The sequence below is a fragment of the Microtus oregoni genome, unplaced genomic scaffold, assembly GCF_018167655.1.
Source record: "Microtus oregoni isolate MIOR12 unplaced genomic scaffold, Mior012 000013F_ref0000133, whole genome shotgun sequence".
NCBI lineage: Eukaryota > Metazoa > Chordata > Mammalia > Rodentia > Cricetidae > Microtus > Microtus oregoni.
Window position 1 is genome coordinate 45,597,907 of NW_024543072.1, and position 27,016 is coordinate 45,624,922.

Genomic DNA, 27,016 nt, shown 5'->3' on the forward strand with positions numbered 1-27,016 from the left:
GTCAGGCCTTCCCAGCAGACAGCTGTTTGTACCAGCTTCTGCCTACTCTGGATTGAGCACGGGGTCTCACCCAGACCTTAGCCCAGTCAGCCCTTGCCTCTTTCTCTACTTTAAAGCCCTGGAAACTGGACACTATCTTGTTTGTGTGCAGTATCGGTGGGTAAACACAATGGTCTCTCTCATTAGCACTGATGCTCAGCTTTCCTTCTTTTAGATGAGGGAGGGGAAGCTGTGAGGGGAAGATTGCCAGTTGATCCACTCCGACTGGAAGTGAGTCTAGTTAGGGGATGTTAAATGGCATCTAAGATTATCTGTAGAAGGACGATTCTGATAGTAGACCCAGTTGCAAAGAGACTCCAGAGGTTTCAAAGCTCCACCCTCCCTGGCATTGCAGCTTCCATGTGATTGGAGGCCAGAGGTTCCAAATGTTCCCCTTCCATAGCTCTACTCACCAATCTCTTCATACCGCATCACTGTGCCCAGGTTGGCATTCTCATCTGGGGAGAGAGAGTGAGGCGAGGCATTAGGGAGCTGAGAACCTCAGTGAGAATGCTGGGGGGCTGCGGGTGGATGGGGAAAGATCAGATGGCAGGGAGCATCCCCTCCCTTCCCAGGGCAGAGCTTCATATTTCTGGGATTTTCATAGTTAGATCATCTCACCGGGGAACCCAATGACAGACACTCATGCTGAGGGCCTTCTATTCGTGTGTCCACCAGAACCGTGCCCTTAGAACCTGGGACACGGGATTTGGGGGTCACAGGAGATGGCCTCCTCTCCTTCCATTGCTTCCTGGTTTAAAGATTGGGATGTTGAGCCATATCCTCGGTGAGATGTAGCAGAAGCTGGCAGGAAGAACGAAAGGACAGAGCCTCCGGCACGAGTTCCTAGTGTGCACTGTCTGCACGGAGGCGTACAAGGTACACGTAAGTGCACACAAATCTACAGCCCAGCTGCCTCATCCCTGCCTCTGCCTCCTCAACTGTCTCTTAGTTCCCTATCAATAAGCCCCAAACTGGAAACCTCCATTAGGGCAAAAGGAAGCGCCAAAGGAAAAAAGAAAAAAGTTCTTTTGGCTCTTTTGGGGGCTCTTTTTTAGAGTAAATTAGAGGTGAGCAGGGGAGGAACACCCAAAGGACAGAGGGGCCTAGGGACAGAGGCTGTGCCCACCGGAGGACAGCCACTGACTGAGCCAGGAGCCAGGCCCCATGGCAAACATCCGGTGTGTAGACATATCTTATGGAGTGCAAGGTGAGGAATGAACACAGACTGGAGGAGGGAGAGGACCACGAAAGGCCTTCCAGGACCACGGCATCCTCTCGCTCCCATCGCCTCTTGACACTGTTGGCTTGGACATCCCTGCTTGTCTCTGGTCTCTTCAACTGCTGCTCTACAAATGATCACCCCACTAGGGTGTCCTAGTCCATTCAAGCTTTACAACCAATACCATGGGCGGGGTGACTTTCAAACAACAGGAATTTATTCCTGAATGTTCTGGAAGTTGGAAGCCTAAGGTGAAGGAGCCAACGTGGGTAGCATCATCTCCATGTATCTTCAGATGGTAGACGGGGTGGGCTAGTTCTGCAAGGTCTTTTCTTTATAAGACATTTTAAAATTACATTTCATTTATTTTGTTTGTGTGCAATTCACCTTCATGATTTAATTATCTCTCAAAGACCGTGGCTCCTAATACCATCCCCTGGGGGATCCCATGGCTCCTAATACTATCCCCTGGGGGATTAACAATTCAGTCTATGAATTTAAGGAGGTGGGGTTCTTTGCTGATGAATTAAGAGAGGTGAGGAGGAAGATGACAGATGGGCCCTTACCTACAAAGGTGAAGCGCTCCACGGGAGGGCGGACGCAGCAGATCCGGGTGAGGCTCTCTCCCACCTTTCCCAAGATCTTGGCTATGGGAGAGAAGAAGACAGACGGAGACAGAGGGAAAGGACCACTCACAGCTGACACTAAGGTCAGCACAGCACCGGGGCCACTTTAAACCACAGGGGTATACGGGGAGGGGTGTACTGGAAAGTGGAAGGCAGGCAGGAGGGTAGAGAGAAAGGTCAGAACAATGACAGTCACAAGTTCTTTCTTCTCCTCCAGAGTTCAAGGCACAAGCACTGTGAGCCACAGGCTACTTTCTTGTCATGGTTATTGTTGAAAAGTGGAAAACAGAGGCAGAGAGAAGGGAGATACATAAAGAGAAGAGGAAACAGCACTCATGATCCTACATCTAGCTAGATCCACACCTTAGCATCTTGGTGTGTTATTTAGTTTCTTCCATTTTAATGAGTATAAATGCACGTATGTTGGGTCAGACCGCAAATTTATATTTGTGTATTTATACTGCTGCTCTCCCAATTCTTTTATTTATTTATCTATTTATTTCTCCCCAAGACAGGGTTTCTCTGTGCAGCCCTGGCTGTCCTGGAACTTGCTCTGTAGACCAGGTTGGTCTTAAACTCACAGAGGTCTTCCTGCCTCTGTCTCCCAAGTGCTGGGCTTAAAGGCATGCATCACCTCTTCCAATTCTTAATGTTCTGGTTCGAATCTTAAATGTCCCCCAAAGGCATGTGTTGAAGTTTGGTCCCCAGCAGGTGATACTGTGGGAAGCAGTAGAAGTCTTAGAAGGAGAAGTCTAACGAAAGAGATTAGGCCACTCGGTGTGGGTCCTGGTTTCTCCCTTCCTCCCCTTTTGCTTCTGACCACTACAAAGTGAGCCACCGCCCCTGCCACTCACTCCCATGATGCTCTATGCTTCCATAGCATCAAAGCAACATGGTCAAGTGCCCCTGGACAAAACTTCTGGAACTTGAGCCAAATACATCTTTGTTCCTTTAAGGTTGATTTTCTTAGGCATTTGTCACAACAATGGGAAGCCGCTGTCACCAACACACTTCTCATGAGCTTCTCGGTGGGTTTGTCCCAAGCCTGTCATTAGCCACTCGTCCCACTAGACAGTAGCACCCAAATCCAAGGGACCTCAGCCTGTGGCAGACTCCACATCGGAGTCACCTCTGCTAGGCTAAGGAGAGCATGCCTGTCCATGCAGGTGGTCTTCACAGTAATCGGGCACCCTAGCTGGCTGAGAGGTGGCTTCTGTGGCTCTTACGTGTTCTATCTCTCCAGGCCCTAGTCCCAAAACTTGCTTAGCATAACTCTATGCAAACTATGGAATCCTAGATTTTCTGTGTAAATTACTATATTTATAAAAAGCCAGTAATATCATAGTATGTGGTTTCTCTTAGAATTTGTATCCAGCCGTCATGTTTTGTTTGAAACAACATTTCATGTAGACCAAACTGCCCTTAAACTCCTGATCCTTCTGTTTTTTCCTCCCAAGTTCTGGGGTACAGGCATCCGTCAGCACACCCAGTGTTATCTGTTGGAACTGACCTGGGAGAATCTCTTAGCATGTCCCTTGGACCTGACAGCTCTTCAACCTTTGAGCTGTTCAACTTAGACTAATCACAAACCGTTTCTAGGTCTTCGTTGTTTAATTTGTCAAAGGAAAGACATCATCTACATCACCGAATCGCTGCGTTTAATGAGAACTGAAGTAAAGACTGAGCACAAAGCACCCTAAGGCGCACAGTACTAGCACGGAGGAGAAAGTGTTGGCGGCTTTGCTCTTTGTTGTTGAGGAGGTGGCTAAGAGTATGGGCATTATGTATGCAATATGACTCATGGCCCTGCTACTTCCTCACTGTGACCCCGCGTGAGACCCTCAACCTCTCTGGAGGAGGCAAAGAAAAATGCTCCCTTTCATATATTAAATCCCTATTAAGGCAATTATATTTATATTTAAATACATAAGAAGGCATACTGTCCTTTCCTCTCCTCCCTCCTCCCTCTCTTCTGCTCCCCACCTCCTCCCTCCTCCCTTCTCTTTCCTATGCTTCACCCTCCTCCTGCTCTTCCTCTTTCTAGATTGACTAACTCAAATGCTGGGTGGGCCCTCTAGGTGACTCTGGGTAAAGGAGATCTTTGCCCAGTGTCTCTTACCTGCAGTGGGCTTGCTGGACACATTGCTGTTCTGGTAAATAGGCTGGGTGTTCTCATGTTGTGGCTGTCCAATCACAGGTGTCATGGAAGGTGTGTTGACGTTGGAGAGGATGCAGCCAGTCACCCTCTGGGAAAAGGGAGAAGCACTGAGTCAGTGTCCTTAAGCAAGTGACGGTGCTGAGAATCATGGCCCAGTTGTCGCCATGGACATCTGTCTGCCAAGCAGAGTAAGGCAGTCTCAAGCCTAGGGATGGTCTACAGTGGCAGGAAACAAGGTAACTCAGCAAGAAAACTTGGGAAGTGACATCCAACAGCCCTGGACCCCAGTTCAGGCTCTCCACTTTCTAGTCATGTGACCTTGAGTAGTCCTGAGTAGTCCCTGAACCTTATGATAATACAATACAATTTGCTTTTTTTTTTTTTTTTTTTTTTGAGATGAGTTTCTCTGTGTAGTTCTTGCTGTCCTGGAATATGCTCTGTAGCAAGACTGGCCTCAAATTCAGAGATCTAGCTGCCTCTCCTCCTGAGTGCTGGGATTAAAGGGCACTACCACCCATGACCTTAAATTTTCTATCCACCTGTCTCTACTTCATGAGTACTGAGATTACAGGCTTTAGCCATCCTTTATAGTAAACACACACACACACACACACACACGTGTGTGTGTGTGTGTGTGTGTGTGTGTGTGTGTGTATCTATATCTAGGTGGAAATCAGCCAGTCTCCTCTCTTAGGAGTTAGCCCAGATGGGCAGATCGGTCTCCTGGCCAAGGGACTGTCCCTCAGGAATACAGGCCCACCTTAAACCATTTTGACTGTGGCAGAATTATCTGAGCAAGTCCATGCAAAGTGCCTCTGAAGTGCCTGATGCTGGCAGGGCTTTGTGTAACCTTCTGCATGCCATGACTATCTGTGAGCCCTGCCTACTTCTTGGGGCTCAAAAGAGATCATCTCATGAGGGAGCCCAGCAGGCGTGGGAAAGGTCAGCCCAACCATAGGCATCATCGGCCGGCCGCCTCAGCCTCTACAGGCCAGACATTCAATACCACAACCAGCCAGAGACCAGTGCCAGGCAGGGCAGGATGTATCTGTGTCACAGCAAGTGTGAGGTGAGTTCCAAGTCCCCTGGGGCCTGCTCATCACACTTCAGAGCCACCTGGTGTCTTGAGATACATTATTCATTAACATGTGTTATCAGGACCCACTGCTCCCTCCAGTGATGTGGAAAATAAAATGTAGCCTCAGGGGAGCCATAAGCAACTCTTTACCCAGGGTCAGAGAATGGTAGAGAACCATGGGACTAAGCGCATATTCAAGGTTCCTTCCCAAAAGCCTGCATCTCTGGGGTGATAGTGCCCATTGCATTTCCAGGATTGAAGTCCTGCAGTGAGAGGACCTTCAAGCCCCAGGGATGGCTAGGAAGCCCCTCTGGGTACAGTTTCTATAAGCCATGTGGCAGGCGGAATGCCTGGAGTCCATCTGAGCTCTAGAAGAGCAGGCATTTGTTTTGTGGCTTAATCCATCCCTTCCATCTGCTCCTATCATAAGAAGGTCGCAGCAACATCCAGTTTTCTCCACGAGGCAGCGTCCCAGCCTGCTCTGTGGGCTCCTCTGACCCGCTTGGCTGACAGAATAGAAGGGTGATCTGCCCTTTTATTATTTTATCACCAAAAAAGACAGTGCCACATTGTCTCTTAATGGCTGCTCTGTGGCTGAGGGATTCTCTTACTGCACCCTTAGCTCCATTTGACTTGCTCTGACTGGGGAGAAAATGATTGCTCACATACTCTACCCGTGCCTGCGTCCTGCTCAGTCTCCCATAACTCTCCTGTCCTCAGCAATTTTTACAAACCCAACTTTGAATGGCCAGCCCCCTGGCAAGTTTATCCTCCAAGCCGGGCACACCAGTCTCATGCCAGGACGGGGCAAGGAGGGGTTATGAGGAAGCAGCTCCGCTCTGGCTGTGAGGCTGGGGACCATCTGTAACCTCTACCATCAGCCAGCCACTGTCAGGCACTATTACAGTTGGAGCTTGGGGGTGCACTTCTCGGACTTCAGGCTCAAGCTCTGGGCATGAGTATAAGAGGAAGTGCCCAGGAAGACTGGGCATTTGGACAACAAAACAATTCTATGTTCTATGGTCATTATAACCAGGACAGCATTCAGAGATGCTTCAAGCGTTTTCGACTCTCCCCTTAGCAGAGAGCTGAAGGCCTCTGTGAGACTAAACCGAACACAGGTGGCAGGTGACAGTCCCCTCCCCAGCTCACCTGGCAAGTGTGGGAGATAAACCGATGTGAGCCACTGATAATTTTGCTTGTTGTCTCACCACTTCTTCACCTATCCTGACTGACCCATCCTTACACAGGAAACGAGGTGTCTCTTCGTAAAAGGTTGTGTCACTCATTCTATGCATGCATGTGTGTCTGTGTGTGGGGTAGGTACATAGGAGCGCAGGGGCAAGAGGCATCGGATCCCATGACCTCCGGTCCTCTGCAAGAGCAGTTAGCGCTTTTAACTGCTGAGCCATCTAGTCGGCTCCAAGACATCTTCTGTCACTCTGCTGTAGCGACTGCTACGGAAGAGTGAGAGGAACCCAGTCTCACTGTCCCTTCAAGAGGACCACAAAGGAATCAGGATAGCTCTGAAGGGTTTTGAAAGACTGGTCATGTTTAATTCTACCGAGGAACTTAATAGATTGGACAGCAGCAGTCTGGTGGCCCTCCATGCTCCTCTTGCTCCTGGTTTCCTTTGGAATCTAAATCCCATGTGGTAAAATGAAGCCCAGCTGTGTGGTTGGTACAATGTGTACCGCTTGGTCAGGGACTGTGTCATTAAGAGAGGATGACGACAGTCAGTCACGGAGACAGGCGGGATGCAGGTCTCCTGGGATCAGAACAATGCTGATTAGTTTACTTAGGGCTGGGGACTCTCCACACAGAGTGTAGGGTAATGTCCACCCAGGACAGCTTGCTGTATCTGCCAGCCTGTCAGTCAGGGGTTTGGCCACAGATCTTGCTGTTTCTCATCCTGCCACCGCCTACTCCGTGAGCTGGTATGGATCTGCGGAGGGCGCTCTGCTCACACTGTGGCTGGTGCTGCTGGGTAAGCAGCCGGCCCTAGGTCACTGCAGGTTTTAGATTGCAGTGGGGAACATAGGGGCTCTCCTTCATCCTGGATCAATAAATGTCACTGTGTGTCCTCAGGTTCACAGGTTCCTCGCTGCAAAGCGGGGATCAGCCACCATCACTCAAAAGGTTCTTGTGTGGAAGGATGTGTGGGAATGAGGGAGCTTTGATCCTTGGGTGTGATATCCTGTCCTGGAGTGGGAACTTTTGGGTCCCTAATAGATGGGGAGGGAACTTGGCAACTTGTACCAACTCTAAGAGGACATTGCTTAGTTTTGTTTGAATTATTCTCTTTATATACATTACATACCAACTGTAGTCTGCCTACCTCCGCCTCCCAACCCCCCATCTTCCCCCATTTCAGATCCACTCCTTCTCCATTTCCCCTCAAAAATAGAAAAACAAAAATAAAGAAAAAAGAAAAGAGCAGGCCTCTCAGGAATATCAGCTGAACACGGCATAACAAATTACAATAAGGCAAGGCACAAACTTTATCAAGGCTGAATGAGGCGACCCAGCAGGAGGAAGAGGGCCCCAAGTTCAGGGAAAAGCATCAGAGACACTTCCCACTCCGAATGATAGGAGTCCCACAGGAAACTATACAACCATACCATATAATAACATATACACAGAGGACCTAGCCTAGACCCATGTGGAGTTTGTGTTTGTTGCGTCTGTCTCTGTGAGCCCCTGTGAACCCCACTTAGCTGATGCTGTGGGTTCTCATGGTGAGAACATCATTTTTTAGCCCCAACCAACAACATTGAATTTCTGATCCTCCTACCCCTACCTCCCAATAGAGGGGTGCACATCCCCGTTTTTATGTGGTACTGGGGATCAAACTCCAAGTGGTCACACATACTAAGCAAACACCCTAGTAACTGAGCTACATCCTCAGCCCGAAGGGCATCTCTGTCCCTTGCCTAGCCGGCCCCCTTCCCCACTGAAGCCTTACAGCTCTAGTCTCTTCTTGGTCCCTCTTTGAACTTGATTCTCCAGCTGATGACGGCCGCCCATGCCAAGTCCAGCCCCAACAACATCCCATCAACCCCCAATGGGAGGGCAAGTCAGAGAGTGGAAGGTAAGGGAGCAAGGCCGGTGCTGCTCCAGGGGCCTAATCCACTATCTTCCCCGGAGCCATACACAGACTGGTCCACCTAACAACTGGCATGGAAACAGGAAGCAGATGCCAGGGCAGCAGGGCACCAGGCCAGCAGCCTCTTTCTCCCACCCCTCTCCTGCACCCGGCTCATCCACCCACCCTTGGCCACGGCCTGGCTCACCTTCATGAGGTCTCGATGGTGTTCCAATACACTGCAGGTCGTCTGCCAGGTGTCTTGGTAGCACTCCCATGGGTCCACTCTGCCGTCACAAGAGAGGCTGTCCTTAGTCTCCATTGGACGCCCTGTCTCCCCACTGCTTCCTCCCACGGCTCAGGGAGCTTAGCAGACCTGGCCATGTTGTGTGCTTAGACCTCAAGTTAGGTTAAACCAGCTGTGACATAGGCTCCTGAGCCTCAGTTTCCCTCTCTGTAAAATGAGAAGTATCTAGCACAGGCAGGTGAGGAAGATGCTGGCGTGAATCTCCAAGTTTAACCGCAGCTCAGCACTCTTTCTAGTGTGAGGACTTGGGAGATTTTATACACAAAGTGCCTATCAGGATGGCTCCTGCTTATTTTCACACGGAAAGGGGAAATCTTCAGGCTCTTGCGGGACTGTGATAGGATTAAATGAACCAGGGGCTCAGCAAGCAGGGATGGAGCAAGCCCTGGAAAAGCAGCCCCATGGGCCTCAGCTGGGAGGAGCAGTGCCCGGAGGCTGGAAGTAAGGCTTGACAGCTAGACTAGAGGGGACAAACCCACAGGCCAGCTGACTCCTCCTGCACAGGAGGCTAGGAAGTGAGCAGGGATCCTGCCCCAGACTGATGCCTCACTTGGCCTCAATTGCCAACTTAATGAGCTGCTAAATTGAGCTATTTCTGAAATGTTCTCTTCGTGGTTGAGCATCCCTGCCCATTGCCTGCCAGGCGCCCTGGGTTTCCTGAGTCGAGGTCTTACTAAGTGAAAATCAAGGGGTCTGTCTGCCCTCGCCTGGTTCCTCCTGTCCTGCCCCTGTGCACACGAGTGTGGGAGGTGAGCAAACCCGTGGACTCACCAAATGGGTACCCAGAGTCAAGGCTAGCTACCCAGCTTCCCTCCCCAGAGCTTATCCTCAGGCTCCTCAGATGCCTCAGTTCTGACCTTCCACGTGGGGTAGGTGGTAGTCACTCAGTAACTATCCATCAGATCAATGAAGGGATTATTCCAGAATGTTGTTTTTTTTTTTTAAAACAAAAAAACAAAAAACTATTGCAGCAGGAACAGCTTCTGCCCAGTATGTTCTCTGGATTCATTTCCCACAGGCAATTAGAAAGCCGTCTAAGCAGCAAGAGATGTGGTTTCAGACACTGACCTGATCATAGATGGACTGTCTTCCAGCACTTTGACTTCTCCAGGCCTGTTTCTCATCTGAGAGAGCAGCCACTCTCTACCCAACTGTGTATTTTATTTTTTAATTTTTTTAAAACATTTATTTATTTATTTATTTATACAATATCCTGCCTGTAGGTCAGAAGAGGGCACCAGATCTCATTATAGGTGATTGTGAGCCACCATGTGGTTGCTGGGAATTGAACTCAGGACCTCTGGAAGAGCAGTCAGTGCCCTTAAACATTTGAGCCATCTCTCCAGCTCCTGTATTTTATTTTTTTTTAAAGAGTTATTTTTATTTATGCATGAGATGCCTGCCAGAGAGGGTGTCAGCTCCCCTGGAGCCAGTGTTACAGGCAGTAGTAAGCTGCCCGAGGTAGGTATGAGAACTGAACTCCTGTCCTCTGGAAGAACAACCAGAGATCTTAACTGCTGAGCCATCTTTCCAGTCCTCAAGCCAAAAGGAAGTCCCTTGAGGGCGAGGCTTCTCATACAAACACCCAGCAGGGCCACATGGACCGGCTGCTTAATTATGACCGTGCTGTCCTTGACTGCCCTCAGTTCTGCTGGCCCATCCCTCCTGGGTTAACTGCACCCCTCACTCTGAGGTCGAGGCCCCTCCCTTCATGGAAACTTTTAGGTGCTGCTTATTTTTCCACTGTCGGAAATTAAAGCACAAATGATGTGCCATTATTTTTTTTAAACACCATCTTCTCATGCAAATTATAACGGTAGGGACGTGGGGGACATAATTAGCATAATTAGTGGAAGCTTGCTTTAATTACACTGCTGGCTCAGAGCATGGGAAGCGCTGCCATCTTAGCGTCTTAGCGGCTCAGCTAGTCTAGTGCTGTGCGTGGGGTGGTAGGACGGCAGTGATCAGGGTCTGAGTTGCACTAGAGAGCACTGCTCAGCGGCCCCATACCTTCGTCTGGGAGTCAGTGTGGACCCCTGAGGGACCCTGAGGTCAGAAGTGGGCAGTAATCAAGGGCCACAGACTTTCTCTGAAAGAAAGGGAGTTGTGACTGAGAGTTAGTTCATGGAAGTCGGTGGGAATGTGAATGAGAGGCATCTGGGATTTGGGACCAGGCTCCTCCCGGCCGTGATGTTTTTAGAAACTCTAAGAATCACACCAGGACGCACAGGTACAAAACTCTGTAAGATCGCTCTTTAATTTTGATTGTTTGGTTCAAAAATAAACAAAGTTATCAATTGGGCCACCACTGGAGAGCTACCTAATTATGACCGGTACGGGGCTAATCTCTCTCCGACTTCCTCACCCTTGTGGGTTCCAAATTACTGACTCTTCCTCTTTCCCATTTCATCCCAGGAAGCCCCAGGACCATCTGCCTCTGGCATCACTCGCAGCCCTACCTGATCCAGTCGGAATTCTGGACAGCCAGTTGACACATGACGAGACGATGCCGGCTCGACACAAGGCCCTGGGAAGCAACCACACCATGAGTAGGAGGTGGCCCCAGTCTCCCACAGCGCCCAGAGACACCAGCATAAGCCACCCCATTACAAAGTATAGCCATGTTTGATGGTAAGAGGAAACGAGAGTTGGGACCCCTAGACTTGTCCCTTTGCCACACACACAGACTTTGAGTGACAGTGGGAAAACGAAAGGAATGAAGGATGCGCGGTGTAACCCACTGCATCAGAATCCAAACCAGCAATGCCCAGTCTACTAAGGTTTGACCTGGTTTAAGCTCGGTTAGCCTGGTTTGGTGATTAGAGTATCTGTGGGACAGACAGAAATGACTGGGCAAGTTCCCACATTTTGGGGGACCTGTGGCAAATTATAAGAGGCACTGGGATGCTTTCTCCAAAATAAAAATCGCAGGAACTGTTTGTCCAGTGTAGCTCAACCCATAACCCGCTGCCAATCTGGAGCCCAGCACAGTTCCATGGAGCAGGCGTACTTAACCCTCTGCCTGTCTGGAGCCCAGCACAGTCACAGGGAGCAGACACACTCACTCCTCTCTGTGAGCATCTGGCTGTCATGGGCACCTGGCCCTTCAGCTGTGGCCAGACACCCAGGTCTGACTGTGGTCCAGGGATGAAAGCCAGATGCTTATTGTTAGGCATTCTGCATTTCCAGGAATCCCAGAGACCACGCTGGGTCAATTTCATCCAGGGGAGCAGTCATGAGGAGGGAAGGTGAAGGGAGAAGGGAAAATCCACCTGTTTTCCATAGGAGTCGTGGACAGGAGAGACAATTCCACCAATCACAATGAATCTTCCAGTCTTGTGCAGATAATCCCTGGCTCTTTCTAATTAAGAGAAGAAATTACAAGATATTACAAGAAAGGAGAGGTGGATTAAAGGTGATAATTGAAATCAATCTGTTTGGCCCTGAACCCACTAAGGTTTGGTGCTTGCTATTTAAATAGAAGGTGTCAACTTTCAAAGCAAATGGTGGTGACTCAAAGGTCCAGGAGGCAGACCTTAGCCCCAGAAATGAAAGGAGTTAGAATTTAATCATAATTCAAGGCTTAATTCAGTGGTAAGGAGTCTGAGCTGGAGGAGTCATGGGAGTCTGGGGGGTTTAAACAAGAACCTCGTTAAGGAGCACTAAGAGATGCTGATTGGAATTTACTCCTATTGTCTCTTGCAGAAATTCCAATGAACAGAAAAAGGAAGCCTCCTTAGAATATGAAAGATGGGCCGATTGCCTCACCCAATTACCCAGAAGGAAGAAATAGGAAAACAAACGTAAAGGGCCTTGTGCATAACCATAGAGAGTTAACCTGTACATAACCATAGAGTTAACCTGTACATAACCATAGAGAATTAACCTGTACATAACCATAGAGAGTTAACCGCCAGCCTAGCGAGTTACAGTTGCTTGAGATAAAAAGCCAAACCAAACAAAAGCCTCCTTCCGAGAGTCCCGTTCCTTACCCAAATTGATCACGCAAGCCCAGGCTCACGTTCGTAAGAAAACTAGTGAACCAGAAAAGCTTTAAAGTCTAGTAGTTTATTTCCACCACCGCAGCAGCCTGCCTCAGCTGCCGAGGCAGTGAAGTCACCATCTGCTGCCAGGAGCCTTTCTGCCGTCAGCTGTGCCCTTTAAGTCACAGTCCCCTCCTTCTCTTCTTGCTGCTTTTTCCACTTATCTCTTCCCTGTTCTGTCTGTCCATCCGCTGTTTGTCCTTCTGCCTCTCTCATGTCCCCACTCCCAGAAGACCTTCCTCACACCCCGCCCGGAACCTCATGCACCAACTCTGTTGTGAATGGAGTTTGCACTTAGTGGTGAACCTCAGCAGGGCCCACCGAAAGATATCCATTTCTGTAATGGTCTGTCCTGTCCCTTAAAGAGACAAGCGCTGCCCCCACGCCCCGCCACACACACACACACACACACACACACACACACACACACTGAGGCAGGCAGATCTTCCTTCTGCTTCCAGCCTGAGTGCTCTTTCTTTCTGTTACTCTCCCAATGAGGTAACTGCTGCATGGCTCCTCCACCACCCTCTGCCTCTCTCTGCTCTTCTCCCTTCTCATCTTACTCCCTTTCCCCTTCCCTTCCATAATCCATTAAATAAATATCCAACGTCACTCTGCATGGCGTGCCCATCTGTCTGTTTCTCACCCACTGTGGCTGCCCCTATGCCAGGTTTCTCACCCACCACGTGGCTCCCTGCCTTGGATCCACTGGCCCACCATGGTCGCGGGACCAGCTGCCCTCTGCCTGCCACCTGCCACCACTCAGTGACCTGTGGCATGGTCTCATGGCCTGCTCCCACTGCCGCCACTCAGGGACCTACAGCATGTCTGCTGCTGCACCCCTCGGGGAACAGCGGCATTAAACCATAACAACTTCACTTTTTAAAAATCCTTTCACTAACCCTGTTTTATTTTCTAGGGAGCCCATCGAGCAAATTCTATCCGGTTGCATTATTTTTAAGTTTTTATATTTGTGTGTGTGTGTACATACTCTTGCAGAGGCAGGAATTGATTTCCTCATTTACTTTTTACCTTACTTTTACAAAAGATATACTTTATAATTATGAGTGTGTGTATGTGTGTGTACTCACACATGCACCCTCATGCACGTGCCAGAGAAGTCCAGAAAAGGGTGTCAGATCCCTTGGAGCTACAGTTATAGGAGCTTATGAGCCCCATGCAGATGCTGGGAAGTGAACTTAGGTCTTCTGGAAAAACAGCGATCATTCTTAGTCTCTGAGCCAGCTCTCAAGCCCCCTCTATTTTTTTTTTTTTTTTTGAGACAAGATCTCTCTCTGAACCTGGAGTTTATTGACTGTCCAAACTTTCTGGCCAGTGAACCTTTTTTTTATTTTAATATTCATTTATTTGGTTTTTGGAAACAGGATTTCTCTGCACAACAGCTCTGTCTGTTCTGGAACTTGCTTTGTAGACCAGGCCGGCCTCAAACTCACAGAAATCCACCTGTCCCTACCTCAGTGCTGAGATTAAAGGCGTTCCACCATGCCTGACTTTTTGCCATGCTTTTTTTATATATGAGTGTTTTGCCTACATGTATGTATGCACATCATGTATATGCCTGATGCCCTTAGAGGCCAGAAGAGGGCTTCATATCCCCTGGACCTGGAGTTACAGATGGTTGTTAGCTGCCATGCGGGTCTGGGGAACTGAACCTGTGTCCTTTGTGAGAGAAGCAAGTACTCTGAAGTACTGAGCCACCTCTCCATGCCATCTAAGTAGATGCTGTGGATCAAAGTCAGGCCCCTCCATCTTGAGGAAAACCCTTCACGATTGAGCCAGCCCTGAAGCCCTGAGGTATGAATTTTGGGATGGGGGAAATCTGTGAGTGGAAGGGGGAGGGAACAGCAAGCCTGGGTATAGGTTCTCAGTCAAGCTTGCATGACCTCATGACTCTCTCTGCATTTAAAAATAATGCTCACCACAGCTTTCTTTTATCCCTTCCCTGTAAAATCTTCTTTTTAAAAATTGACATTTTTTTTAACATTTTAGATTTAATTTTCAGAGTAATAGGAAGATGGTGCCTATAACTCAGTAAGCAGCATGGTTTTTGCTCTGACCTCTCTCCCACACAGCTTCCCTGGTCCGTGCACAGCCTTGCACTTGACTTGCTCCACTTGACTAACTGTTGTGCATGGTCCACATTACGATTCATTCTGTGCTGTAGGGTTCTCTAGGTTTTAATGAGTCTGGGACACAGGCTCATTAAGAAGTACCACACGGAGGACTTCACTGCCCGAAGTCTAGAGTGCTCTACCTGTTTGCTTCCCCTTCTCACCTTGGTCTCTGTCAGCTATGGCTTTTTTTAAACTATTGATTGAGATTTGCCGGGGTAGTGGTCAGAAGGATGTAGCACACAGTCTCTTTAGACTGGGTCCTTCCATTTAAGTTCTTCATGGCTCTCTGTACTGGCTAGTTTTATGTCAACCTGACACAAGCTATAGTCTTCTGAGAGGAGGGAAACTCCACTAAGAAATGCCTCCATAAGATAAGGCTGTAGGCAAGGCTATAAGGCATTTTCTTAATTATTGATTGATGGGGGAGGGCCCAATCCATTGTGTGTGGTGCCATCCCTGAGCTGTGGTCCTGAGTTCTCTATGAAAGCAGGCTGAGTAAGCCATGAGAAGCCAGCCAGTAAGCAGCACCCCTCCTGGCTTCTGCATCAGCTCCTGTCTCCAGGATCCTGTCCTGCTTCAATTGCCCTGAACAGCAATAAGGAGGTGTAAGCCAAATAAACCCTTTCCTCCCAAGTTGTTTTAGTCATGGTGTTTCTTCATAGCCATAGTAACCTAGATGAAGATGTTTACCATGGCTAAACAGCTGATTTATCTTCATCAGTGAAGAACATTCCATAATCTAGCTGGTTCTCAGTTTGCTGTTCTGTCTGCCTGATGAAACACATTGTCATTGCTCCCAGGTTTCTGGTGATTATAAACAAAGCTGACATAAAAAGGCACCAGATCTCATTACAGATGGTTGTGAGCTGCCATGTCGGTGCTGGGAATTGAACTCAGGACTACTGAGCAGTCATATCCCCAGCCCTTCATGTAGGTGTTTGTATAATTATGTTTTCACTCATTTAGGTCAATATGTAGACGTGAGATCACTAGATCATATGGTAAGAATGTGTTTAGTGCTATAATAAACTGCCATTGTCTTCTAAAATGGCTGCACCATTGTGCATTCCCACCAGCAGCAGGAAATGAGAAAGACTATTGCACTGTATCCTTGCCAACACTTGTTACTGTTGAGTTTGTGCATTTAGTCATCCAATAGCAGTGTTACTTTGTTATCTGTTTATTTAAGACTTATTTTACTTTTGAATTTTTCAAGGTTTATTTCTTTTCATATGCATTGGGTTTTACCTGCATGTGTGTCTGTGTGAGGGTGCTGGATCCCCTGGAACTGGAGTTACAGATGGTTGTAAGCTTCCATGTGGGTTCAGGAAATGAACCCAGGTCCTTTGAAAGAGCAGCCAGTGCTCTGAGCCATCCCTCTAGTCCTGATTTATGTATATGTATGTGTGTATATATATATATATATGTATATATATATGTATATATATATCTGCATTTGTTTGCTTTCTTATCACTATGATAAAAAAAAATGAGAAAACCCAACATTTAAAATAAAGGTTTTATTTTGGCTTATAATTATAGAAGGCAGCAGTTGATGATAGTGGGAATGTCATGGTAACAGGTAGTCATCGTCAAGGACAGGAAGTTAGAGCTCACATCTCATCCCCACACAGGAATCAGAATGAACTGGAAGTGGGACAAGACTATACACTCTCAAAGTTTCCTCCTCCCGTGACATACTTTCTCCATCAAGGTTCTATAGACCAGGCTGGCCTCAGACTTGGAGATCCACCTGCCTCTGCCTCCTGAGTGCTGGGATTAAAGGTGTGCACCACCACTGCCCAGCTGCAATACACACTCTTAAGTATTGTGCCTTCCCTCCAGCCCCTAACTTTGATTTTGAAAGAAGTACTATTAATTCACCTGCTAAGTCTTATTTTGATATTTGAATGAATTTCATGGCCTGTGTCCCCCCCCCCCCGCCCCGCCCCGTCTCTTGGCCCTTTGCTCCTGTCTTTCTCGGAATCAGGTCCATCTGGCCCTCTGGCCCTTGGCTGTCCCAGACACAGACCTGCAGCTGCAATGAGCCAACTCTTCCTTACTCTCATCATTTTTCCAACAAGTGTTTGTTTACTCTTTCCTTATCCATGTATTTCATTAAAAGCCCAGCTCTCTCTCTAGTCCAACATGTCTGGTCTGCCCAGCATGCTCCACTCCTGGACTTACTTTCCTAACACTGTTCTGTGTATCCAGCTCAAGGGACCTGGCATTCTCTCCTGCTTTATGGATTCCTCAAAGACGGACACATTACTCTAGAGTCCTACGGGCACAGCCAGAGCGGGCGTGAGGTTAACATATCATATGAGAAACAAACTGGGCCAAAGAAGATTCACACTAAGATACATGTAGGCCAAACAATGTTGCCATTGCCTTTGGACCACTGTGTAGGTCCCATTGTGCTCTAATCTGACTCCCATGCCAAAGACTTAGTTGGTTTGCAAACACCAGGAGAGTGAGTTGTCTGTTGAGTAATGGGTACTCAGCAAATGTTCTCACGTGGAAAGCTCATGAAGCTGTCATTGCTACTCTTGCTCCTGTAGGGTGTCCTTCTCTAAGTGACCTTGAACTGTCCACTCCATTCCATAGACCACACTCATAATATCCGGGGAACTACTTGCACAGTAAATTGTCGTATTAGTTGTCACTCTTTCCTCCAGCCAGGATAAATGACTCCACCGCTTGCCATGCTTCAGAGTTCACTGTCTAGTGGAAAGGCAGTTTCAGAGAGCATTTCCTAACTCTAACTGAGTCAAAGCGCTTCAACCTGAAGAGTTACTGTGATCTTGCAGCTCAGTTCAATTTAGGAAATGCTGATGGAACATAAACCCCACAGTGGGTGCTAGAGGGACGTGAGGCTAAAGCTGACTTCATCTGTTCTCTTTACTGGTTATGTTCACAGGGAAGAAAGGGTTGTTTGACTTACATGCCCTGACCACAGGCCACCACTGAGGGAAGCCAAGGCAAGAACCTAGAGGCAGGAACTGAAGCACAGACTATGGAGGAGTACTGCTTACTGCTTTCTCTCTCAGCCTGCTTTCTTATACAACTCAAGACCGCCTGCCATGCGTGGCATTGCCCACAGTGGGTTGGGCTCTCCCTCATCAATCAGTAATCAAGAAAATGGTCCGCAGACATGCGCACAAGCCAGTATAGGGGAGGCGATTCCTCAGTCGAGGTTCACTCTTCTGAAGTGACTCTAGCTTGTGTCAAGTTGACAAAGCACAGCCATATGCTGAAGAAGAAAATTTGCCGGGCAGTAGTGGTGGACACCTTTGATCCCAGCACTCAAGAGGCAGAGGCAGGACCACCCGGCAGAAAGCTAAGTTATTTCTATACAATAGCAATCAAAATATAAATACAAGGGAATTTGTACAAGTCTCAACACAATAAAGTTTTTTTCTAAAATGATATGTAAATGTAATGCAAATCCTATCAAAAATCCCTGCAAGACTTTTAAAAGTGAAAATATAAAATCTACTTGGAAAGGCGAGGAACTAGGATAATTCATAGATGTTTTATTTTTAAGAACCAAGTAGAAGAAAAAGCCAAAATGTACTACAGTCTGAAAGTGGCTAACACATCATTTCAAACAGCAATCTCTACACACCACCGAGTACTAGCCATCCATAACAGGAGATGATAGCAATACACTCAACAGTTTGGGTGTGCTTGAGTCAAAGTCAACCACACTTCATATCTAAACCAGAAGAGGTGCTCAGAGGAACAATCTTAAGGTTAGTGAAGAAAAGGGACTCTCCAAAGACTGGAGATGCACGATTCAATGGGTATTACATTGTCAAAAAAAAAAAATAGTATTTGCCAGGGAGTAGGGCAGGGAGGGATGGTGGGTGTGACTTAGAGCTCCAGTGAGATCTTTGTATAATGGACCAGGTTTTGTTTGTTTTGTTTTATTTTAAACTATATATGTGTATGTGATTGTGGGTATGTGCGTGTGAGTGGGTGTCCACAGAGGGCAGAGACATCAGATCCCCGGAGCTGGAGATCAAGGTCTTTGTGAGTCACTTGACATGGCACTAAAAATCAAACTGGGGTCTTCTCTAAGAACAGTGCACACCCTAAACCACTGAGCCATCTCTCCAACCTCATGAACCAGTTCTTGTGTTGTATCTAAATCTATACATGTAGTAAAATGGCACATACTGGATGCGAATATACACATATACATTATGTCAGTGTCGAGGTCCTCATGCTGACACTGTACTATAGGTACACAAAATGTAACCACTAGGCACTGAGTGATTGTTACCTTTCCAGATTCATTTGTTGAATCCTAAACTCCAAGGTGTTAGTCTTGGGAGGAGAGGTCTTAATTGTAAGAACGGAGCTCTTGAATGCCTGTGCCCAAGGGGGAACCATTTACTCCTCTGCTGCCCTCCCACCTTGTAAGCCTGTAAAGGAGGCGCCACCTAGGAAGAAGGGATTTTCACCAGACATTGACTCTGCTGGTTCCTTGACTTGGGTCTTCCCACCCTCCAGCACTGTGAACAAAGTATTATGTCTTTTGCAAGTTGCCCAGTTTAAAGTGTTTTGTTACAGAGGCTCAAACAGACTAAGACAGTAACCACTGGCAGAAAGCAGATGAAGGCCACATGAATGGGATGCCTCTGCCTTATCCTTGTAACTTCCTACAGATTAATAATTATTTCAAAACAAACCATTATTTTAAAGTTCATAGGAAACCACCAGATCTTACCCTTTTAGGATAGTCCTGAGCAAACCCAGGCAAATGGCCAGCAAGCTGGTTCCTTCTGGAAGGTTCCATTTTGCTGCAGTTTGGATTCCAGCATTTGGAGCTATGACAGGGCAGCACGGTGCCTCTCAAATGCCCATGTGCGCATTGAGGGTACCTGTGGAGCCGATGTCTGGTGAGGCTGCTCCTGTCTCGCGCTGTGGGAGGGCGACAGAGGAGCGAACGGTCTCCCTTGAGCATCAGCAATCTGAGCTGGGCTCTCACAACTAACCAGTTCCCCGAGTCTCATCTCCCAACCCCAGGACAGCAGAGATCAGGAGTCAATGTGTGGATTTCAGGAAGATCACATTCAGCTCATAGCAGACCCATTTTGTGGGACTATAGTACAGTACCCCTTGGCGGGGCTTGTTCAAATCTAGATTCTGATTCTGTGGGTCGGGTGGGACCTGGGATCATAGTGGAGCAAGAATAAGGTGACAAGGGCTTCTCCAGGTCCAGGATCAGGTCCTGCCTTTATGTAAAGTGTTGCTATTTTATTCATCTGAATTTGAATTTTTTTGTGAATTAATTTTGATGTTTAAAAGTACTGTTTATCTGCTGGTGAGATGGCTCAGCAGGTGGAGGTGCTTACTGCAAGCCTGGTGAACTGACTGTGAGCCCAAGACCCACACCGTGGAGGAAGAGAACCAGAGAACCAGCTCGCTAAAGTTGTCCTCTGACATGGGCATAGTGGTGCACGCCTTTAACCCCAGCACTTGAGAGACAGAGGCAGGCGGATCTCTGTGAGTTTGAGGTCAGCCTGGTCTATAGAGTAAGTTCCAGGACAGCTGGAGCTACTTAATGAGACCCTGTCTTGATTTAAAAAATAAACAAATAAAAATAAAGCTATCCTCCTATCTGAATACACACACATACACACGTGTTATATTTATACATAAACACACAATAAATAAATGCAAAAACTATTATTTCTCTTTAACTGTCGAGTATACTGGTGCCCTTAAAGGCTGCACTGTTCCCACCTAGCTTTAGCATGTCTGACAAGCTCCCAAGCAGACAACACCACTGGCCTACAGACTACACACTTGGGTGTGTGTGGTGGTGGGGCAAGCCACTGTAAGGTTAAGGCATACCCCAACTCATACACATAAAACTGTCTACTTTCTTCCACTCCCCCACTACCTTGCATAACCAGGGCCTTTCTGGGTCTTGGTAGGAAGCCAGCCCATTGGCAAAGATGTAGCTAGGGCTCTGGGATTTAATTTCATGCCAGGCCTCCCAAAATGCATTCTATTTTCATCCATATACCCCAGGGAAGGAACCAAATTGCTCCAAAGTTTACGCTCTGGGCTGATGGATCTTCTGCTCTCATGGAGAAGGAGGACCAGAGTCAACGGCTCCATTGTCCTTTCTGTCCTCAGGACCCTGAAGACCCACCATGGCCCCTGGCTTATTCCAGGTCACTGAGACTGACCTGGCTAAATCTCTGTCCTGATAGGCTCGCTACTGCCAGACTGACCTGAGCACAATCACAGCACAGGTGATCTTCCTATTATTAAAAATTCAAAAGACAAACAAACCCGCTGGCTCTTCAGTGAGCCTGGCTGACATTGTGGTCTGCTCTGTTCTTCCAGGCAGGGGTTTACGGAGGGGAACATTGCATTCAGGGTGTCAATACTAACTCAAATTTTCCTTTTTGGGTTGCAATTAGAAATGACCCCAGCTTGTGTTCACTACCGGCGCTGCCTGCATTTTCCTTGTTTGTAAATTGCATAGAGGTTGTTTGGATTTTTAAACATTCTAAATTGCAGAAAGATAAAAAATTGGGTAATCAAGGAAGGACTAGAGCTATGAGTCCCTTTAGGCAGAGTTATTTCTGCTTAGGGATTATGAAAAACAATTCTTAAAGGAGCCATCCCTGTGGCCTTCCAGACTGAACGTTGAGCATTCCTAGCAAAATGTGATGAGATCTTACTTTGCCCAAGGCTCTGTGCCAGCTGCTGGGGGGAAGCTAGAGAAACGACACAGTCACCACCACCAAGGAATCTGGAGGATTTGCGGAGCAGAACAGCACTGATAACAGCAAAAGAAACAAGTCACTTAGGTGACGAAGGATTTCACAGGGGAGTCATCCCAGTGGATGGGGTAAGGTGAAGCAGTACAGGGTCTCTGTAGCCCAGATTAGTCTCAGACTCATGACCCCTCTGCCTCAGCCTCCAGAGTGTTGGGATCATGGCTAAGTATCACCATGCCCAGCCTCAAAATTCATCCATTTCAAAAAAGATTTAGAAATGTCTTTTTCTTCAGAGGTAGAAAGCTAAATGTGTGTGTCTTTACATAACTCTAAAGCTAAATATATATATAGTTTGTATCATATATATGACACAAACTAAATATAAATGTAAAAATGTGACAAAAATTAAAAAGCTCTCTCTTTAGTGAAACCCTAAAACACCTGGGAGAGTTATTTTAGAATCTCACAGACTAAAACATAGTGGGTGCGTGGGCTGGAGCGGGACTGAAAACAGATGAGGAGAGAGACCAAGACAGGAAGCCTCCAGGGTTCCATGTTAGGGATCCAGTCCGTGTCATTTTCATGGACTGAGGTTCTACTTTAAACTACTAGTCAGTCAACGCCTTACTGACCTCTGAGTACAGCCCACCCTGCAGGCTTCTGACTCAGGCCAGTGTAGGCTCTGATTGGGTTTACCTGGGGAATAGCTTTGTTTCTGCCAGGTGCTACAGGTAGACTCTACTTAACCCCTTTTAGTGGGGGTGTGGTCATGCTGACGTGGTGATGGGGCCTAAATGTTCTTTTTGTCCTAAAGAATACTGTAGGAGGGCTGGGGAGATGCCCAGCAGTTAGAGGAGCTTGCTACATAAGCCTGGCAACTCACACGCAATCCCTGCATAAAGGTGGAATGGGAATGTACTCCACAAAGTTGCCCTCTGACCTCTACACAGTGCTGTGGCATTGACACCTGCCCACACAGACAACAATAATTACAAACTGGCAAGCATAATTTCCTTCATTGCTTTATTACTGATAGGAGTCTTCCCTCTCTACGTACCCAAGTGGAGCTGTCTTCCTTGTCCAGAGCTTCCTTCTACAGGGACTAAGAAGGACCTGACCAGGCTGGCTGGGCAATCTTTTTGGTTCTCACACTAATATTCCCATGTTTCAGGAAAGTTTTGTTTCCAACAAACGGAAGGGTTATATGGTAGGCTGAACAATGGCCCTCTAAGAACACCCACCAGCAACCTATGACATGGAAAAAGGAACATTGCTGATGTCACGTGAAGATCTTGAGATGAGGAAATGATCCCGTTTTTAATCTGGGAGGATCCCATGTAATTCTGAAGGTCTCTAGGGAGGGCCAGGCTCTGAGGAGAGTGACCGCAGAAGCAGAGATGATGAGACTGAAGGGTACCATGAGAATATGGATGACAGGGAAGACAGAGGAAGGGGCCAGGAGATGAGGAACACAGACGGGCTCTGGATTTTGGAAGAAACAGAATCTTGCCCAGGGCTTCCCAGAAAGAACACACCTTGACTTTAAGACTTTCTGCAGTGCAACACCACAGAAATGCTGGGCCGGTGGCAAGGACAGCGGAAGAATTTAGCAAGTTGCGAGCTGAGAAATCTGTGCCGTAAGCAAGCACACTTCTGGCAACACCAGCACATCTAGTTGTCACCCCGTCTGTCCCCAGATCAGGGTGTCCTGTGACCGGGGAGCTATTCATGCCCAGAACCAGAGTTTTCTGTGCTCAGCACAGCGTGGAAGAACAAGAACTAACCACAGCAGATGTGGCGAGAGGAAGTCGCCTCACAGGAAGTGTGCCGTGGGGGGGGGGGGGTGGATCTTACAAGGACACAAAGAACACAATTTTAGGATCATTCCACTGTTATTTTTATGTTCCACTGGGAAAAACAAAACAACTAAAACTAAAGCTTCACAGTAACTTCTCAGCCCCAAATAAAACCTTCGCAATTCTTTCAGCCCAGCTCCCTTCTTTAGCAGCCGAACTTTATCTAATCGACCGAGGTTCAAATCCTGCCTCTGGCGTTGGTCAGATAACTGTTAGTATTCAGGCATCTGTTCTGACCTGCCCTTAGGGTCCTGACAGGATCCGTCCTCAGCTGTAGCCACTAAGAACATCTCTCGTGCACATTTTCTACATCCCCTTTTAAAAGGTGGGCCTTGCCCACCTCCGGTCTCTTTCCCTCTCTCTTTTCCACCACTCTTGTCCTGGGGACTGGTCTCTGCCCACCTCTCTGTCCCCTTTTCTCTCCTCTTCCAATAAACCTCCTATATGAGCCCTGTTGCATGGTGTGACTTCTCTTTGTGGCATTTTTTAAAATTACAACAGTAACCGTGGGTTACCTACCAGTTGTACAGCTGCGGACCGTCACACCTCTCAAGTTGGAGACCATATATTGGACTTAGAGAGTTGTGATTTCTGTTGTTTTGTTTTGTTTGAGACAGGGTTTCTCTGTGTAGCCCTGGCTGTCCTAGAACTCACTCTGTAGACCAGGTGAGCCTTGAACTCACAGAGCTCCCGAGTGCTGGGATTAAAGGTATGCATCACCACCCAATGGCTTGAGGGTTGTGATATTAATAAAAAGAGCTCAGCAAGGTGCTGGGGTGGCATAGCGCAGTGATTTAGCACTTACCTGACATCACAAGGCTCTGCCTGAGTGTGGTCCCAGCGCTACATGTCAAAACCAAACCAAACCCCCTGAACAGCTTGCCAGCACTCAGGGAGCATAGGCCTTATCTTTAGTTTCTAGGGCAGGTCCAGTAATGTCTCTCGGGAGGAAGGCAGAAAGGGAACAAGGAAAACTAAAAAACTCCTTTATATAGTTTATCAGTGCATGGTGGTGCACAGTTTTAATCTCTGAACCCGAGAGGCAGTGGCAGGTGGAGCTGTGAGAGCCTGGCCTATGAAGTAAGATGCTCTCTCAGTAAATAAACAGACAAGTCACCAGCAGCGGCAGACACACCGTATGCAGCCTGTGTGTAAGAGAGGGGATCGAGTCCAGGCAGTCCCCTTTTGGGCCAACAGAGTTTACGGTTTGCCCTGAAGAGATGCTTGTCCTATGTCCCTTGCCTCTTTTGTCAGCCTACCCACCTACCAATGAAGGAGTTATTCCCGGATGGAACTGAGAAGCCACATGCAGTCTCACCAGACCCGGTCTTGACTGTTCTGTCACTGAAAGGAAATGAAGGGTTCTGAGTAAGTCCAGAACAGACACCCTCGGAGGTGGTAGCAGGTTGTGCTTGGGTAGCCTGTTGTGCCTGTGAGCCTCAGCCGGCAGATGAGCTACCAAGTGTGTTCGGATGACGGATAAATGAGGGAACAGCAGGCAGGCCAAGTCAGCCTGGACCACACTAGCCAGGCTGTTGGTGGCGTTCTGTGGGTGCAGAGCATAAGAAGTTTCTGCTTCGATGGATTAGGTGACTTTGGAAGGTTTGATTTGTCTTCTGAAAGTCTCCCAGAGGCTTCACTGCTCCTCTCCCAGCCCACCTGAGGCAGATCCAGAAGACACTATGAGAAAAGCTTTCGAACAGCCTGGCCTGTTAGGACCGTGACATGGAACTAGGTGTCCCTCGGCAGTATTACTTAAGGCAAGTCTTTAAAACGATGCTACTGAGTATCACTGAGGAGGAGGGTGGAGTGCACATTACCCCAGAGCTGGTGGGAGGATAAATTGATGAAGCCTTTTAGGAAAGCAATAGGGCACCCGGCATCTATCAAAATGACAGATGGGTATAACCTTTGACCTGGCAATTCCATTTCCAGGAATCTATACTACGGGAAAAACTGGCACATGGGCAGAGATGTGTTCAAGAGAATATTTTACTTCAAGTGTGATTTGTGATAATTAAAAGTCTAAACCAATTAAACGAAACTCAAAAGTAAGAAAAGAAAGCACTTAGAAAATCATACTACATACATTCAAAGGAATATTATGTATCTATTAAAAAGAAGAAGGTAAAACTATCTGGTATGGTGTGAGAAGGTCTCCGAGACACATTGTTAGGTGGGAGGAAAAAAACTAAGTCACAAAAAATGCAGACTGGGCCATTTAGATACAACTGTCTGAGTATGGAGTAGCTTCAGATGGTGATAATATAAACAGAGGAGAAAATCAGAGCGAGGGGACAGACGGGTGGCACGGGTCAACTCCAATGACTCACACTTGAACAGCAGGGAAAATGTGCACAGCTTAGGGGCGGCTGACAGAGTCCCGGGGGAGAGCCAGGCCAGGTGGCTGATGCACAGCGAGGACAGCCAGTGGTGGTGTCAGGACGGCTCCATGAAAGGACAGGAAGGAAGAAGCTTGGGACTGCGGGTTAAGCCTTTAGTGCACTTCGAGCAAGTGTTTGAAGGAGAGTGCTCTGAGTTTTGCTTCCGAAAATGAATTGTAGGGAATAAGGGCGAAGACAGTGAGCACAGTTAATTAAGAGAGGATTCCAGGAATCAACACAGAAATGACAGAGGCGAACCTCGCTAATCTCTATGCCTCATGGCTCTTACCCTTAAGTTAGATATGCTAATATGGAAAGGAGTGGATAATAAGATGTTTTCTTCTTAAAGTAAGAAAGCCTACAGCCCTGCACTAAACGGTAAAATTGTATTAGTGCAGAACCACTAGCTTTGGGACACACCTACCATCCCAACACTCCGGAGACAGAGGCAGGAGGATCAACCTAGAGTCATTGCCAGCTTAGTCTACACAGTGCGTTCCAGTCCAGCTAGGGCTACATAGTAATAACCTGTTTCAAAAAACCCAAACAAACAAAAAACTAGTCAAGGAAATTGCATAGCACAGTGCTGGCTTAGCTGTTTTAGTTTATACTAGCATACTCTATGACGTTTGCACAGCACAGAGTCACTTAACGAGGTGTGGCCAAGGCTGTGACCCCATTAAATGACATAAGACTACATTACGATAGAATCCAATTTTTCAATAGCTCATTACTTATGCAGACTTGCTTTGTGTGATTGCAAGTGATCTGGGTACACTGTGTTTGCAAAACAAGGTAGTTTATTCCACAGCCTGGCGTGACAGTGGGAGTGTGTGAAATAAGAGGCAACAGTATCTCACCAACCTCAAAAGGCAAGAGGAGACCCCAGGAGGTACAGCCTTCTGCACAAAATTCATCGGGAAGCAGCGTGGTCCCAGAAGTTAAAGTTAGAGCAGGTCAGGCCGTTTTCAGTCTAATTTAAAGTATTGCAGAGCTCATCAATCAAGTGAACCCTCTCAGCGTTTTCTTAAAGGTGGGTACCTTTGACCTGGTAACCTTGGACATTCTCCCCACGTAACCCATGTTCCATTCTTCAAATGTAAATGTGAGAACTATGACCTTTTGCCTAACAGGGGTTCTAATTAGGAGAGGAAGATGAAGGGACTAGGTAAATCTGGAGACTCAGCCCAGGTGGGGCTCAGAGGTTGCTCCAAAAACATTCTTAGGATGCCAAATTCTTCCTTCTCATTGATTAAAGACAGCCTGGCAAGTCAGATCTTCATCTCTTTAGTTTTCTATTCTTCAGGATCCTAGCTCTGCTCTCAAATACTCCTTAT

At 47.5% G+C, this 27,016-nt stretch overlaps 1 protein-coding gene across 1 annotated transcript in view; it reads right to left on the reverse strand.

Annotated features, from left to right (window-relative positions):
- The window catches only part of Nmnat2 (nicotinamide nucleotide adenylyltransferase 2), a 161,745-nt gene that overhangs the window by 24,732 nt on the left and 109,997 nt on the right, over positions 1 to 27,016 (reverse strand). Inside the window, exons 2-7 of the mRNA XM_041662800.1 lie at positions 11,788 to 11,876; positions 10,975 to 11,042; positions 8,417 to 8,495; positions 4,007 to 4,133; positions 1,828 to 1,908; positions 453 to 497 (exon numbers count right to left, since the gene is read on the reverse strand). Coding sequence (XP_041518734.1) covers positions 453 to 497; positions 1,828 to 1,908; positions 4,007 to 4,133; positions 8,417 to 8,495; positions 10,975 to 11,042; positions 11,788 to 11,876 — 489 coding nt within the window. The remainder of the gene's footprint in view (positions 1 to 452; positions 498 to 1,827; positions 1,909 to 4,006; positions 4,134 to 8,416; positions 8,496 to 10,974; positions 11,043 to 11,787; positions 11,877 to 27,016) is intronic.